We start from the raw sequence: 17,705 nt of genomic DNA on the forward strand, positions 1-17,705 counted from the left end.
ATCATGGCCACTTGTTCTGCTCAATTCAGTGGAGACAATTAACTTTTGTGTTGTAATCTGAATTAAGCGCAAACACAACGAATATAGTTTGAAAACCTGGCATTTAAAGATGGCGAGGGGATGGAGGCTTTCGACATTCGACTTGCGGCGATCATCAATGAGCTCGAGGTGTTGGGCGATCCAGTGTCCGAGTACAAGGTATTGCTCAAATTCCTTCAAAGTGTGTTGTGTGCATACAAGTAGATGGCGACGACGATTGAGTCACTTGTCGATCTAAAAATGTTATCCATCGAAAAACTCAAAAGTGGGCTCCTAGTTGTAGAGGAGCGCGTCGAACTCAATGAAGTTAGATCTTTTGATAGGAACAGGTAAGTTATTGTGTAAACACAACACAAAATGAAAAAAATAAATAAATTCAAATTCGTGTTTGATCAAGCCTTCCTTTTGTTTCTAATTTTTATAATGTTTACTTTTTATACTTTTTCTTGAATATTATTTACTGTGTAATTAATATTGATTAATCAAATAGTTTATATTCTTAAAAAAAAGCTAAATATGGTATGTAATATATATGGAATGTTAAAAAAGAAAAGTGAATAAGAGAAGGAGAGTACTACATTCTAACAAATAAGTAAGCGCATCATTTCAATTATTCTTATTTTTATAGATAGATTGACCGATCATAGATAGATAGATGTCTTAATATAGTAATTAGGTTCATGCATATTTATTCAAGGAGAAGATGAAATAACTTAGACATTCTTTCGTCGGTTGATGGGTTCCTTTCGTGCATTGAAGTAAACAGCTGCAACTGGAACCCCCAAGCTTAGGTGATGAGCGAAATCTCTAGTGTTGAAGTTGGCTCTGGTTATGATATTTGGCTTCTCAATAGTTTGGTCCACATATATGGACTGTCTAAATAGTATTAGAATATAACGGTGAATTCCAACAGCTGGGCATGGAGCCATGTATGACACTATCTCTTTTCCTGCATTTTTAGTTTACTCATAGTTCAGTGGGTGAGTGAATTCATAATTTTAAGGAGTGAATTCATAATTTTAAGGATATGAGTTTGAATCTTCACACGAGACTTCAATGTTTAGTTAGCTAATTACATTTTAAGGTTACACAACACAAAATTAACGCACCTTGACCAGAATTGGTACCTCCGGGAATGTTGGCCACAATCCTAAAAGGATAAAACGAAACATTAGTATACATAGAATTGTTGAACTCTTTTTACTACATTGATTCAAACTTTGGCGAATCAATGAGTTTGGATCCTCGGTTACGGACTCCTATTATCCTCCCATGGAGGGACAAAATAGTCATTTGAAAAGATTTTTTTTCTGATTTGCCCTCACTCCTGTGAGAGGAACAGGAATCTCCAACAGGCAACCCCAAGTTGTTTGATATACCCAAAGGAGTCTATCACATTTTTATATGGGTTTGTAAGGCTTAATATATTATTACCTATTGGTATTGTTGCTCCTTTAACTTTTGGTAGTTGGCATGTTTTTATTAAAACAAATCTTAATGAAATAATTGTTAAATAAAATGTTTAAATAAGATGTTCAAGACTTAGAGCTTGTTTGTTCTTTGATTATTTGAGATTTTTTTTTTAAAATTTTGTCTAACAAATCTTGTTTGATAAAAAATGTAAATTATTTGAGTTTTTAATTAGTTTAATTACTAAATTATTTTTTTATAATTAAAATTAATAAAAAATAAAAAATGAATATATTAATATTTTTAGTTAATCAAATAAGTGATTTAATATTTAGAATGATAATCTAATGATATGATATGTAGAGAATTTCTAAAAAAGATTTGCGGTTAAGTAACAACTTTTTTTTTTTTTTTTGTGAAAGACGACTTAGCGTCAATAAAATAAATGGCACAAAAGGACAAAGAGTTACATGAGTTCAAAGGAAATCAGAATAAAAATAAACTGGATAAGTAGAAAAAGAGATAAAAGATGACAAATAAGAATTGAGAATTAAAGTCTAATCAAATCAGGGTGACTTTCTCGTAAACAATGGATAACCAATTCTTCTCGTCTTAACAAGTAATATTTGTGTTAATAAAAAACTTTTAAACATTTAAAATATATATTTCTAATTTATGATAAGTTATCATGGATTAAATTTTATCTTATTATCAAAATAGTAGACTTAATGCATGATTAATTAGGTTTGTAAATTTAACTAAAAATATAGGTTTAAAATGTTTTGAGTCCTTATTTAGATTTAGTTTCTTGAAAAAAATAGATGAAAGAGAAAGAGAGGATAACCAGTGCACCCATTCTCTCATGGAGGGCTCGCTAGGGCTGGGCGCATCTGGATCTGTCATGACCTGATATGCATGCCAAAAAGAAGAATTAAAATAATATAAAAAAACACATTTATATTTATGAAATAAATGACATGTGGGTTTGCTTTGTTCATTAGTTTTCACTTATTGACAAATAATTGATTAATGAATGCAGGTCTAAGTGGTCCATTTCAGTGCATGCCATAACATTATATTCAAGTAGAATAATATATAATAAATGATATATTGAGCATTGTTAGTTAACTTTTAAGAGAAAGTTGGATTGATTTATTTTACAAATTCAATAGTTACATCATTTCATTCATTTTTTTATTTCTATTTTTGTTTTTATCCTGTGCTTAATCTGTATAAAATTCTTAATCATTTTTCTAACAAAAGAAAATGTGACTTTCTAGTAACTATAATTTTCATGTTTGATATAAAAAGAATTCCACATGCACTAACTCAAATATCTCCAAAAGATTAATCAAATAAAAGATAGATAGTGAAATCATTACCAGGGTGTAAAGCTCATCAGGCAAACCGGAAATGGTGACAGTTGGGGGATTGAAAGCCATGGAAGGCTTGATGCTGCAGCCATTAGTAACATGCTTGGTTGCATAGTAGACATTCATGGCTGTTGTGGGCACAAATAGATCCACCACATCTCCAATTATTCTACACATGATCAGAGGATCTATCGAAGTAGCAGCCATCTGAGAGGAGAGAAATTAAAACAGAGAAAGAAATGATGAGCTGATGAAGATAAGAGGAGGCTGATAGAACTAAGTGAAGGATATTGGTATATAAATATATAAATAAATAGATGGACAGTTGGAGTAGATGAGTGGGTTAAAATATGGGAAAGAACAATGTAAGAGAGAGTGCCAATTGTACATATCATGCATGAAAGACAACTCAGTGAATAGATGACAACCGTGTGTACTCAATTGTTTACCTTTCTAATATTTTTTATTATATATTTCTTAATTTAACAGTTAAATTTCTTACTTTAACCGTTAAATATTGATATAATACTTTAGTTTTCTTCGTCCATAGATTCAGTTGGACAATACTTTAGTTTTCTTCGTCCATAGATTCAGTTGGACAGCTTTCCTTGAGTAGATAGTACACATCACCATCAACTCAACAGACATAAATTATTCAAAAAAAATAGACTAGACAGAAAAATTTGAAATGACAGATTTAAATAAAGGTAAGTATTCTAATTTTCTCCGCCCATAAATAACATAATTTTTCTAACAAGATAAATTTTAAAAAGGAAAATATTAAAAGTAACAAATATCATATAAAAATAAGTACTTTAGTTTTCTCTGTCCAGATAACATAATGTGTTATAAATTACTCAAAAAAACAGCTCACAGAAAAATATTAAATAGAAAATATCAGGTAAAGAAAAAAATCGTTCAAATAAAAAATATTAAAATAATAGATATCAGATAGAAAGTGTTATAATTTTCTCTGCCTACAAATAAATTAACCAGAAAAATAGATCAGGCATAAAATGTTACAGTAACAAATATCGAATAAAAAAAAGTACTCTAGTTTTCTCAATCATAGATAACATAATTTGTCATAAATTAACTAGAAAACAGTTCAGACGGAAAATGTTACATCAACAAACATCGGATAAAAAAAATACTCGAGTTTTCTCAATCATAGATAACATAATTTGTCATAAATTAACCAGAAAAATAGTTCAGAGAGAAAATGTTAAAGTAATAAATATCAGATAAAGAAAAGTACTATAGTTTTCTCCATCGTAGATAACATAATTTGTCATAAATTAACAAGAAAAACGGTTTAAAGAGAAAATATTAAGTATACTGAATAATTCATGTAAATTAATATCAGTTTAAAATCTCTTTCTTTATACATGATCTTATTTGAAATTACTCCTTAGACATTTTTTTTTTAAAATTTACTCCCTAAACATTTAAAACATTATAATACGGTTAATTTTTGTTAAAAATATTCACAAAATTCTCCTATACGTGATATATATTTTTTATTTTCAAAATTTTATTGTGGAAAAATCTCTGACCTCCATCTTCAGATTATTTCTTTAGCTTCATTCTCAACGACGACGCAACTGTTCCACTTTATTTACAGACAACGATATTGTAGACGACAAAGATATTGCAGACGGCAAAGATGTTGCAGACGACAAAGATGTTGCAGACGACACTATCTAAATTATTTAGATAGAATACTTTTATAACAATAAAATTTTTACATTTTTTTTATAATATGTTATTTAACCTGAAACATATGTTCACGATAATAGTAATTGCAACAAATCCAAAATGGTTAAATTAACCAATTTATTCATAACACTATAAAAAACATAAACAATGCAGCTTTTAATTCGTCTCTAACCTCAATATCTAACTTGTACTAAAATTTAAACCAATTATACACAAGTTTAAATCAATTAGAAAATATATATTCAAAATATAAAAATATATAATTTAATCTAATCATTTTAACAACTAACTAATGTTGAAAAGTAGCCAAATAAATATCATCAAATAAAATATAACATTTTTATACTCGAAACACAAGATGTGTACATAACAAAGACAATGAAACTACTTACATTACTTCAAATCAACATGAATAAGTCAAACAACTATGATATTAAGAATACCCTTCTTCTACCTCACTGCAAAATCTAACTCTTCAACATTGTTGTTTGATCTCTAATAAGTTAAAAAATAAATATGATACAAAGAACATTGAGTTTATCATGTCATATAAAGGTTAAAATAAAACCATCTTGTAATATGCATTTTATTTGATTAGAAACTTAATATATGATGTGAGACATTAATACTCTATTCTATTACCCTAAAGATTCTAAAAAGATATAAAACAATGTGTGTTTTGTCCATAACTGATATTTGTTGAGCAACATCCTCCAATAATAATTTGAAAATAACAAAGAAACATTTGCGTACTTGAAAAATTTCACAAACATTCAAACTATAATGTCCATCAATCAAAGTAAAAAATAATCAAATAATAAAATAATATATTTGTTGATTTTATTTGTGATTCTCATACTCAAATAATAAAATTAACAAATAATTAAAACAACATACCTTATGTTATAATAATTGGTAACCCACCCACAAATTCATCTCTACAATCATCAACACATCACTCATTTTCTACTAATATTTATTTTCTTTCATTTAATCATTTTATGTGACTAGTATAAATTATGTGCATTATTTAGTTTTCATTTTTTTTTATGATAAACATGGAAAATGGAAAACACTATCAACACTTTTTTTTTGAAATGAAGAAAACTATTGTCAACAACTGTTGGTCACTTAGGTTTGGGGAGAAGATGTTGCAAAATCTTTAAAATAAAATCATTTTAATGATTTTAAAATCTTTAAAAAGCGGAAGCCAAGCCGTGATTGAATCTAGCACTGAACCTTAGAAATTCTCCCACGAATGGCGTCTTTAACATAACCTCCAAGAGTCCTTAGAGATTCTTCTACACCTTAGCTCTAAAGACTTATTTGTTTAATATAAACTACTCCCTCTCCTTTAAAATGACATTATGGAGATTATTGTAACCATACAATTCAATGTGTAAATTTAATTACAATGAATTAAAATACATTAAATATCATATGGAGAATAACCTCCTACATTCATTGTGTAATTCCAAAGGTTACAATATACAAATTAATTTGTACACATTATCGAATAGAATCATTTACACCTTAATGTGTATTATATTGTATTTGTTACATGAAATGAAATCTTACATTCTCCCACTTGGTCCATTTGTATAATATTTATCTTAAAAAAAAAGACAAATATACGAATCATGGTGTAACGCCAAAAATCGACTCTTCTTGAGAGGGGTTTTCGTTACTCGATAGTCGCGTCCCATAATTCACCTTCCTCTGAGTGAGACGAGGAACCAAAATGGTAGGCTTGGCTAGAGTGCATTTAAAAATATCGATTTAGACTAGTTTTGATTTTTGTAGATTCAATTTTATATTTTTTGGTTCGGTGCTTGGTTACACGCAGAACGAATATAGGTAGGGGCTCGAGTGGGCTGAAGCCCGACCCGAATTTTTTTTTCGTTTATAATATGACATTATCCCTTATTTAAATAAGCTAAACAGTGATTTTTAAAAGCAGAAATTTGGGAAAATTTCTTTAGCACCGGTCATTCCTAAAATACTATAAAATAACTCATTTACCATAGTCATAACAAGTCAGCAATAACTTAGACCAATACCAAAAACTGAAACATGTAGAACCTTCTTGTAAAGAAAATTTTAAATCATTTATTTTCTAGTTCATTTGAATGATCCTAATCATGTAAAGCTACATTAAGAATGAAAGTGATTTGGGGACTTTTATAGTTTGCAAATTGTTTCAAAACAATTTGCAATTTATACCACTTACAATGGAGATCTCCAACTCCAAAACTAAGAAGCAGCAAAAGCTTCAAGAACATATCAACAATGGCCGCTTTTCCTTTTCTCTCTCCAAAAAAACTTTCCTTCCTTTTTCTCCCTCGATCTTTTTATCTAACTGTTTCCTCATGGGCCTCGTGATCTTCGCGTCTCCATCATTGTTTGTCTTTTGAGACCAGCAACTGGATTTTTCATGTCCAAATTTAATGAATATACCATATGTTTATTCATGTCCAAATTTAATAATATTTTTCAAACAAAGTCCCATTCAAACTTTATTATCCTTAAAATTCTTAATTGACATGCCTTTAGTCAAATGATCAACTACCACTAACTAAACTAGCATGTATCCCGTGCATTTTGTTACGGGTTTGGTCTTTTCACCAACGATCCGTGCGGTACTAGTTGTGATCTTCGTAAGATCGAATAAACACAAAAACTTTAGAGAGAGAAAGTAAGATATTGATAAAAATACCTCGTGCTTTACAATGTAATACATCAAGGGTATTTATAGGACTAATTCTAGCCGTTACATTAATTGTGCATTAATTTAGGGATTCCTTATAATTGTCAATTAGTGATTCACTAATCAAAGACATTCCTTTTATATGTCAATTAGTGATGCACTAATCAAAGAATTCCTTTTAACTCTCAATTAGATGCGCTAATCAAGGACCTTCCCTCCCAGCCTAGAATCTTCCTTGGGTTGGGCTTAAGAGGGCTTAAGCCTCCTTCTCTTCTTGGGCTTGGAAGATTAGGCCGTGACATTCTCCCCCACTCAATCTGGCGACATCCTCGTCGCGTCTTCTTTGTAGGCCTGGATGATGTCTTTGAAGTTTCATAACACTAATTCATTTTCCCAACTTGCCTCGCTTTCTGGTAACCCCTTCCACTTGATGAAATATTCGACGTAACTTGGATGGGTACCCCTTCTTGGTATCGCCCGATGTGTCAGTACCTCTTCGGCTTCTCTTTCAGGTACGATTGTGATTGTTGTGGGATCTCTCTTTGAATCGTGTCTACTAGGATCTTCTTTATCTTCATGATAAGTTTTAAGTAAACTTACGTGGAATACGGGATGCATCTCCAAATGTGATGGCAACTTTAGGCGGTATGCCACTTTTTCTACTCGCTTCTCAATGAGGAAAGAACATTCGTATCTCCTTACAAGCCCCTTGTGGACCTTGGAAAATCGTCTCCCTTGATGGAGGAGGAGTTTTACCATCACTTGGTCTCCTTCTTCAAACTCCAAGTGTCTTCTCTTTGTGTCTGCCCATTTCTTCATTTGTTTGACGGCTTTGGCAAGGAGAGCTCGTACTATGTCGGCCTCTTCATGTCACCCTTTTGCGAATTTAAAGGCCGTGGGGCTTGGGCCTTTGTAACCCATCGCCAAAGTGTGTGGTGTTAAAGGTTGTTGACCTGTAGCGATCTCAAAAGGACTCCCGCCTGTTGACTTACTTTTCTGCAGGTTGTATGAAAATTGAGCTATGTCCAACAACTTTGTCCAGTCCTTCTGATTGGCACTTACATAGTGCCTTAAGAACAACTCAAGTACTGCGTTCACCCTTTCTGTTTGTCCGTCGGTTTGTGGGTGAAAATTGGTTGAGAAGTTGAGTTCGGGACCCATAAGTTTGAACATCTCCATCCAAAACCTTCCATTGAAGCGAGTATCTCGATCGCTCACAATGGATTTTGGAATTGAGGAGATGTAGTGATCCCAATCGCGCGTCTTTCTGAAGGAGTTCTTGCTCCTCTAGTAATGCGGATAATTTGTCTTTCGTAGGGCAATCCCTTGCCTTATGTGGTCTTTCACAAAAGAAGCATTTAATCCGGGGTCTCTCCCCACTTTTCTCGTCCTGATCCCTTCCCCCACTGGGTTTGTTGGACTTAGACGAGCTTTCCTTGTTGTGGAAACGATCTCTACCGTTCTTCCCTTTGTCACTCTTGTCGTGGGTCGACTTTGTATTGTATTGCCTTCTCATTTCGACAAGTGATTCGGCCACTGCAATAGCGGAGCTCAGGTCTTGGACACCACGTCGTTCTAACTCCAACTTCGCCCACATTTGTAGACCATCAGTGAAGGCGAACAGGGCTTCATCGTCTGAGTAGTTAGGGATCTCAAGGAGAGTAGCGATGAACTCCTTGATATACTCATTGATACCCCTCTTTGTGAGAGCCGTCGCAACTTGACCCTTGCTTCTCGAATAGCGTTTTTAGGATAGAACTGTCTCTTGAGTTCCTCCTTGAATTCACCCCAGGTATTGATAGAACACGTACCTTTTTCAATGTCGCTACTCCTTCGCCTCCACCACAGCATCGCGGTGTCTTCCAGGTATGTCGTGGCAGTATCTATCTTTCTTGCCTCTTCTACTAGGCCGAGTGCTTTGAAATACTGGTTCAGACTCCATAGGAATTTGTCGATCTCTTTCGCATTCCTCTCGCCTAAATACGCTTTAGACCTTGGAACGTCTACCCTTATTGGATTGGGGACTCCTACAGGCGCGCGCCCGCACTCTTGCGCCACCGCCTTCTTGAGTAACGTCACATCCTCTTCGGTAGCTTGTAACTTAGAAGTCATTACCTCGAGTTTCTCCTTCAAGGTACTGATTTCACCAAGGAGGGTTTGCTCCACGATCTGAGCTTGCTCTTGACATTTGGACAAGCCTTCGTTTAGGGCACCTTGCATTCCTCCTCGGAGCTCGTCTCTCTCCTTCTCAAGCTCGGCAATGCGTTCTCTAGGTCCCCGGCATTATCTTGTCCATACGCCAAGGTGAGTTCTACCTTCTCCAATCTGGCGATAATGTCAACGATAGCGTCTCTTGCTCTTTCTCTTTCTTTGGTAGGTTTGGTTCCTCCCGCCTGAACTTTGCGAGAGTTCCTACCCTCTTCTCCGGTCCCGTGGGGAAGATTCTCTACTTCGTCCACGACCTTTGAATTTTCTTCTGATCTCCTCGTCATTTCAGCTCTGATACCAATTGTCACGAACTTGGTCTTTTCACCAACGATCCGTGCGGAACTAGTTGTGATCTTCGTAAGATTGAATAACTAGTCAGCCTTACTCAAAGTAACACTCGAATAAATACAATAACTTTAGAGAGAGAAAGTAAGGTATTGATAAAAATACTTCGTGCTTTACAATGTAATACATCAAGGATATTTATAGGACTATTTCCAGCCGTTACATTAATTGTGCACTAATTTAGGGATTCCTTATAATTGTCAATTAATGATGCACTAATCAAGGACATTCCTTTTATATGTCAATTAGTGATGCACTAATCAAGGAATTCCTTTTAACTCTCAATTAGATGTGCTAATCAAGGACCTTCCCTCCCAGCCTAGAATCTTCCTTGGGTTGGGCTTAAGAGGGCTTAAGCCTCCTTCTCTTCTTGGGCCAGGAAGATTGGGCCGTGACAATTTGCACGGTTAATAATATAAAACCATGAAAAAAAATATTACGGTAAAAATGTGATAGCATTTTAAATTTTTTTTTAAACCATTTTAAGTTTATGGGCGGGTCAACCCATAATTCGACTCAAGAATTCATTTACTCTCACATTGCAGAACGATCTCTAAAACACTTGATACAGTTTGATTCCCAACTCATTTAGTTTGACCTCTAGAGTTCACTTCTTCCCTATACTACAAGTGAAAGGGAAAATGTAAAGACTACCATTAAAGTATTCCATACAAGACTTACTATATCTATATGAATTATGTCCCTTTTCTCTATAAATATGACGAAATTCTTTAATTATTTCTAATTAATAATAATAAAAACTATAGCGCGGAGTCAAAAGAGAACCGATTAAAAACTATTGATGAACCACCACGTTTATCAAATTTGGTGTTGAATTTTAAATATAAAGTGTTATTAGCCTAGTTGGTTAAAGGTTGACTTTTTTTGTTAGGTTATAAGTTCGAACTATATACCTATAGTATTTTTAATTTTATTTTTAACTATTTTAAGTTTATGGGCGGGTCAACCCACAATCCGACCCAAGTATCCATTTACTCTCACATATATATCCAAATTAATCTCAACTCTCGACCCGGCACTCCGAACACTTTAAAAATTAAGCACCATTATATATATAGATATTAGTTAGTTAAAAAGTTGAACTTATATTGTTAAAATGTCTCGCATTCATCAAATTTGGTGTTGAATTTAAAATATAAAATGTTATTAGCCTAGTTGGTTAAAATGTTGTACTTGTTTTGTTAGGTTGCAAGTTTGAACCATACCTATAACATTTTTAATTTTATTTTTAACCGTTTTAAGTTTATGGGCGAGTCAACCCACAATCCGACCCAAGTATCAATTTACTCTCACATATATATCCAAATTAACCACAATTCTCGACCCGACAATTCGGACACTTTAAAAATTAAGCATCATTATATATATATATATTATTTAGTTATAAAGTTGAACTTATATTGTTAAAATGTCCCGCGTTCATCAAATTTGGTGTTGAATTAAAAATATAAAGTGTTATTAGCCTAATTGGTTAAAATGTTGTACTTGATTTGCTAGGTTGCAAGTTTGAACCATATTTATAGCATTTTTAATTTTATTTTTAACCGTTTTAAGTTTATGGACGGGTCAACCCACAATCCGACCCAAGTATCCATTTACTCTCACATATATATATCCAAATTAACCACAACTCTCGACCCAAAAATCCGAACACTTTGGTGTTGAATTTAAAATATAAAATATTATTAGCCTAGTTGGTTTAAGGGTTCTACTTTTTTTGTTATGTTGCAAGTTTGAACCATACCTATAACATTTTTAATTTTATTTTTAACCGTTTTAAGTTTATTAGCGGATCAACCCACAATCCGACCCAAGTATCCATTTACTCTCACATATATATCCAAATTAACCACAGCTCTCGACCCGGTAATCTGAACACTTTAAAAATTAAGCATCATTATATATATATATATAGACATATATTTATGTGCTTAATGAACACTTTATTTTCTTTAATGTGATCTTTGATGAAAAATGTTTATGTCGATATATTTACTTCGACTCTCACTTTATTATAATTTATCATACAAACGCGCAAAATTGAGTTGTAGCAAAAAAATAAATGGCTTAAAAATATAGTTTACAATTCTAAGCCCAAAAATAAAACTCCTTAACACAACATGTAAGGAGACTCCAAAGCATGAATCAAATAAAACTTTAGTCCCTTGAAGGTATTTGTAACGCCTTGAAATCGCTCATCTCTCTACTTTATTTATTTTTAAAATTTAATACTCTTTTTATTCTCGGGTTTGATTTAAAAAATATTTTAAATGAGTCCGGAATTAATTTTTGGATTATAGAGTCACCACCTAATTTTTTTAAAATTAGGAGAATATTTTGCTTAATTAACACCTTTTAGAAATTGTGTTTTAGTTCTGGACTTGGATAAACTCGGAAAAGGGCTCTCGCGTTTACTCCTCTCTGCCCGTTAGAACGACAGTCTCTACTTTAATTTTATTTTGCCAATTTTAAAATTTTATTCTTTTACACTTTTAATTTTTAGATGATTTAAATAATAATCATTTCAAATATTTAAATTTCAGAATTTAAATAATACCTAGAGATCGGATTTGATCGATTTTTGTACTAGAAAATAACAAATGTTTATTGGAGATGATTTTTATAAGGTTATTATAGTTTGCGTAATTAGCACCTTTTAGAAATTGTGTTTTAGTTCTGGGCTTGGATAAACTCGGAAAAGGGCTCTCGCGTTTACTCTTCTGTGCCCGTTAGAACGACAGTCTCTACTTTAATTTTTTTTTTTGCCAATTTTAAAATTTTATTCTTTTACACTTTTAATTTTTAGATGATTTAAATAATAATCTTTTCAAATATTTAAATTTCAGAATTTAAATAATACCTAGAGATTTGATCTATTTTTGTACTAGAAAATAACAAATGTTTATTGGAGATGATTTTTATAAAGTTATTATAGCCTTTGGATAATTTTATTAGACATTTCTCACGTTAAAGAGGAATTTGATGATTGTGACCGGTCTAACTAATAGGCTGCCTACGTATCTTTTGACAAAGAATGTGGTCATGCCGTAATTCATTGTCATGAAAGCTCTTTTCCTTTTTTGCGTGTTTCCTTTTTTATTTTATTTTTAAAATGTCTATTGTATGAACTAAAATTTTATTTTATTAGAAAATTTCTTAACATGAAACTATGATTTTATTACCACTTATTTATTTTGGTAATTTTTTTTCATTTCGTTTTTAAGTGCTCTAAAATTTTTATTCTTATTGATATTGTTATCATTTTTTTAATTATATTTGTTGATGTAAATATTTTCATGTAAATGATGTTAATGCATACGTATGCAAATGCAATCATACGAATGGTCAATCATTTATAAATTCTTCATCCATTGCATTTTTAGACTTTCAAGTGCACCATTACTCAAGTATGAGAAGAAATTTTATGTTCAAGTTTTTGGAAGATCCTTCATTGTCTTTAGTGATTTACCTAGATATTTAACTCACTAACTTGAGTAGACATTGAGATTATTCTTCCACGAGAATCGTTTTAGAGTCTCAACATTGGCCTTGGTCTTTTGACATGGAGTCATTGTTTATTATCAAGAGATCATGTCCTAATTTTGTGCTCAAATTGTTTTAGAGATACATCACTGTCTCTTGTGATTTACTTTGGATGTTTGACTCACTAACTTTAGAAGACATTAAAATTCTTCTTCTATGAGTACCATCTTGGAGTCTAATATTTAGTTGCAGTCTTGGGACCTTGAGACATTGTTTATGATCAAAATATCATCTTTTAATTTGAAGACCGATGAATGAGAATAATCATAATCTACTCCAGATCCATATCTAACCAACCTCATCATTTTCTTGAATTGTTCTGAGATGTTGTATGATACATCATTAGAGCCATGTCAAAACTATAATAGGTCACACATTGATGTAGTGCATCATCTCTCAATTTCTATCGAGTTAACATTTCTTACATAAATCCATTTATATGACCAACTATTCTAGTTACCCTTATTGTTCGAATAGAGTAAAAAATTCTTCAAAAGGATATGACGAGGCTGCTTCAAGTTTGTTAAGCATACCAAATGTATGAGATATTTGAGGGGCAATGTTTATTTCAATCATTGTATCCGATCTTCAGCCAAACTCTAAGGATTTGATTTTGTGTGTTATGATCAAGAGATCATGTCATTAATTGAAGGTTGTAGAATGGGCATGACCATCATGAATCACCTATTTGTTTTTAACATTGTCGCACACTTGACTTGCTTCAAGATGTAATTATATATACCTATGACAATTTGTCATAGCTTCATCAAACTATAATAAGTCTCATGTCAATGGAGTGCATCATTTCTCAATTTTTACGTTTGAAATATCTTTTTTTACATGCTTGTATATTCATAATACATTGTTCCATTGCCACGTGATTAGTTTTTCTAGTTACTCATTTTGTTTGCATAAAATCAAAGATTTTCAAAAGGATAAAATATGTTTATGTAAATCATGTTGAGCATATCAATCTATATGACAATAATGAACGATTTCAATTCTTATCCTTGCATTTATTTTGATTGTTGTGTGAATCGTGATTTTTTTTGTCTAAATGACATGATTGTCCATGTTGTGTGAATGTGTCTTTTTGAGTGACGATCTTTCAATGCCTATATGAAATGCAAATGTTGCGTATATGAAGCCCAATCAACACTAGTAGAAAAATTATTTTTGACGTGGTAATAAACCTTCGGAGAAAGCCAAAATTCCCTTGGTGATTATTTTTTGCCAAGGGAAATAAATTCTCTCAGAAGGTGTCGGTGATAAGACTGTCGATAAAAAAAAATCACCGAGAGCAGTTACCGCCCTTGGAGATAATTATAATTTTATTACCGAGAACAAAACCAATACTCACGGTCATAATATTAAATAATTCATCTTAATTCTTCAGCTCCAACCTCATCTTCTTCCCTCACCATCTCGGGATCCAAGTAATAAAGAAAATTTCAGAAGTAGATTGTTGGCACTAGCAAACCCAGTTGGTCCATCAATGTGTTGTTCAGGAGGTTTGAGAAGCTCGATTTCAGTTTCAGTCGTATCCCATTCAATCTTATATTCTTTAGCAATCTCCTTCATGATCTTTAATTTAATCTCTCCAGATGGGGTTCTAACAGAAATCTTTTTAATTAGCTGCCATAAAAAAAATTAACCAAATTAAGCATGATCTAGAAAGGGGAGAAGGAAAAAAAGTTTGATCGAGTTCAATATACCGTGCGATTGACGCAGGAGTTTGGTCAGAGATTAGTTGCAGCAGAGACGAAATCTTTTCCGTATTTCTTCTCAAAGATTTTGTGAATTGTCTGCAATTCAGGAATGCCTAAGCATCGAGGTCCGACGAAAATGAGACTTGCAATTCCTTCTTTTAGATCCAACTGACATTCCCTGAAACCACACAAACATGATAAAGAAAGGAAAAAAAGAGAATTTATTCAGATTGATTTACAATTACCCGCGTTTTGCAATTATAGAAAGTCTTGCAACAATAAGTTCACATAATAGCTCAAAAAACTCATTTACAGCCATGAAATTATGTTACTTTATTACATGTTCAACATATTAAGATTCACCATTTTCCATAATAAGAACAAATTCAAATAATACCCACTTGTTAAAAATAAAGATAATGAGTGTGTAACAGTGTAAATACGTACACGAACGCGGGTGGTGGCATCCTCAATGGATTGGAGAAGCAAAGCGATATCACGCCTCATCTGATTCACAACAGCGTCCCTCTTATTCCTAAGTAGTTTTATCCTTTCCACCGTCATTTTTGCAGTGGTCTTACTATTTTTTTCATATTGATAAACAAATGAAGTAAATGAAGGGTTTTTTATTTTGAAAGAAGATGAGTATTATGAAGAAGAAATACCATGTATACCACGAAAACGAGGATCTCACTGGCTATTTTGTTCAAATTTTTATTCGAACATCATGTCGAGTTCATCGGATTTCACCGATTCTGGAAGGTATTTTGGCAAGAAGCTGGCTATAAGTCGCCGGAGAAATCAAAAGTCTCTCAGATCTGTAATCTTCTAAGAAAATACTTGAAAGAGAATGGCTCCCTCAGCTATCAATAAAACTTGAATTGATTTGATAAAAATATAATATGTGGATTTGCACTCAGATCTTAAATGAAGAGGAAGAAGAGAGAAAGAAGAAAAAGGAAAAACAAAACAGCTAGGAGGTAGAGAGCGTGATTAGGCAAAATATTGTCTTATAACCGAGAGAATTCTTTCTCCCTCGGTAATAATAAGACTATCACCGAGAGCAACAATTTTCCCTTGATAAAGTAAATATTGCAGAGAGCTTTCTTTCTCTCTCGAAGATTTTTCTCTGTAATTATCCATTTTTTACTAGTGCAACTATGTGACTTTTGTGATATTTTAAATCAACAGATCTCGTTTTTGATTCGTCATGAAGAACATATAGATCTCGAAAGTTGGTTAAGAAAAGAAGTTTAATGAATAATATGATGATCAATGTCATTATTATGCACATACGTGTTCCTAAGGGAAAATATGTGCACACTTTCCAACTCAACGTTTTTATTTAAAATTAAAGTATTATATGTGGGGGTTAGTCATATATAACGAATCGTTACAAACATTCACTCATCGTCATCGTCATCGCCTTTCAAATTCACATAGTGTTTTGAAATATATACAAAAGGATTTACATTTAATACTATAGAAATAAAATAATTGATGGCAAAATAAAACCAATCCTCTTTGAGATACTTCTTTCCTTGTCATTTGGTCTTTCGCCTTATTCGTTTTCTTTAGCACGTCTCTTGTAGAAACTTAACAATAAATGTCACATTTTCTTGTCGACATTGTCATCGTCTTCATATCGTTCCACTTGAAAGAATGTGAGGTATATGATTTGTGATTGATCATGCCTTTATGGCTAAGTCAATTCCTCAAATGGTGCTATCTCATTTTACTTTGAACATGTTATGGTTCAGCTCATAATGCTCGTGATTGATGATCTAAATAACTAAGAGTTGTGTCGTGGAACTAAAGATCGGTATCGGGCTGGCCCGGCCCAGCCTATCGTGCCAAATAGTGATATGTGTCATACCGTGCCTCATGTTGATCGTGTCGTGTTCGTGCTGTGCCTAAAAGTAAAATATTTCGGCCCAACCCGGCCTGTTGACCCATGTCGTGTCGATCCGTGACGTGCTTCCCGTGCCGAGCCGTGTCGTGTCATGTTGTACCGTGCCGTGCTTCCCGTGCCTAGCCGTTCTGTGTCGTGCCGTGCTAACGAGCTGGACCGGACCGGACCGTATAACAACATTATTAACCTTCTAAAAAAATAGTTTTAAAAAATATGGGGTCGCACCCTTTCGAGTTGCATACGTATCTTACAAATTTGTATACCTCAAATTTGTAAAAATGAGACCCTCAGGTAGTTCTAACTTACCTTAAATTAAATCTGAAATGTTCTATAATTAGTTGTCTCATACACCGTCGTCGGAATCGGTATCAGATGTGCCTTCAGTTTCTCGCATACATCCTTGATATTGTTCATTAATCTTCGAGTTTATAGAAATGTGACCGTTTTTTTGTTACTTTTTTTTTTTGTCTTTTTCTATAAATGTTACCGTTTTTTGTTATCGTTTTTTTGTCTTTATATTTACTAACGTGCCAGGCTGTGGGGCCGGGCCGTGTCGAACTGTGGGTCGGTCGTGCCATGGGCTATTAGTGGGCTGGACTAGGTCGAGCCTATGGGCTAAAAAAAGCTCCATTTTCAACTTATATATTTGTTTTTATTCATCTCCATTTTCAATATTTTGGTGTATTACCAATTTCTATAGAATTGTCTATCCAAATGTA

General features: G+C 32.9%; 2 protein-coding genes across 2 annotated transcripts; both read right to left on the reverse strand.

Annotated features, from left to right (window-relative positions):
* Window positions 1-752: 752 nt before the first annotated feature.
* On the reverse strand, window positions 753-3,069 carry LOC124933962 (protein MOTHER of FT and TFL1). Its single transcript, XM_047474418.1, has 4 exons — window positions 2,832-3,069; window positions 2,294-2,355; window positions 1,149-1,189; window positions 753-988 (listed from the first exon to the last, which is right to left on the reverse strand). Exons 1-4 carry the CDS (start codon window positions 3,027-3,029, stop codon window positions 753-755), a joined length of 537 nt encoding a protein of 178 aa, XP_047330374.1. The 5' UTR covers window positions 3,030-3,069.
* Window positions 3,070-14,769: 11,700 nt separating this feature from the next.
* Window positions 14,770-15,638, reverse strand: LOC124933972. The gene is made up of 3 exons (XM_047474429.1): window positions 15,472-15,638; window positions 15,120-15,252; window positions 14,770-15,000 (listed from the first exon to the last, which is right to left on the reverse strand). The coding sequence occupies exons 1-3, from the start codon at window positions 15,636-15,638 to the stop codon at window positions 14,770-14,772; spliced, it is 531 nt and encodes a 176-aa protein (XP_047330385.1).
* Between the last annotated feature and the right edge of the window lie 2,067 nt (window positions 15,639-17,705).

This window comes from Impatiens glandulifera, chromosome 1, assembly GCF_907164915.1.
Source record: "Impatiens glandulifera chromosome 1, dImpGla2.1, whole genome shotgun sequence".
NCBI classification, from domain to species: Eukaryota; Viridiplantae; Streptophyta; class Magnoliopsida; order Ericales; family Balsaminaceae; genus Impatiens; species Impatiens glandulifera.

Coding starts and splice junctions, on each gene's coding strand:
- LOC124933962 (XM_047474418.1), bottom strand. CDS start 3,029: ATGGCTGCTACTTCGATAGATCCTCTGATCATGTGTAGAATAATTGGA. Junction 2,356..2,831: donor CTGATGAGCTTTACACCCTG/GTAATGATTTCA, acceptor CATGCATATCAG/GTCATGACAGATCCAGATGC. Junction 1,190..2,293: donor ATGAGAGAATGGGTGCACTG/GTTATCCTCTCT, acceptor TTATCCTTTTAG/GATTGTGGCCAACATTCCCG.
- LOC124933972 (XM_047474429.1), bottom strand. CDS start 15,638: ATGACGGTGGAAAGGATAAAACTACTTAGGAATAAGAGGGACGCTGTT. Junction 15,253..15,471: donor TCTTTATTTTTAACAAGTGG/GTATTATTTGAA, acceptor GTGTGGTTTCAG/GGAATGTCAGTTGGATCTAA. Junction 15,001..15,119: donor GAAAAGATTTCGTCTCTGCT/GCAACTAATCTC, acceptor TTTTTATGGCAG/CTAATTAAAAAGATTTCTGT.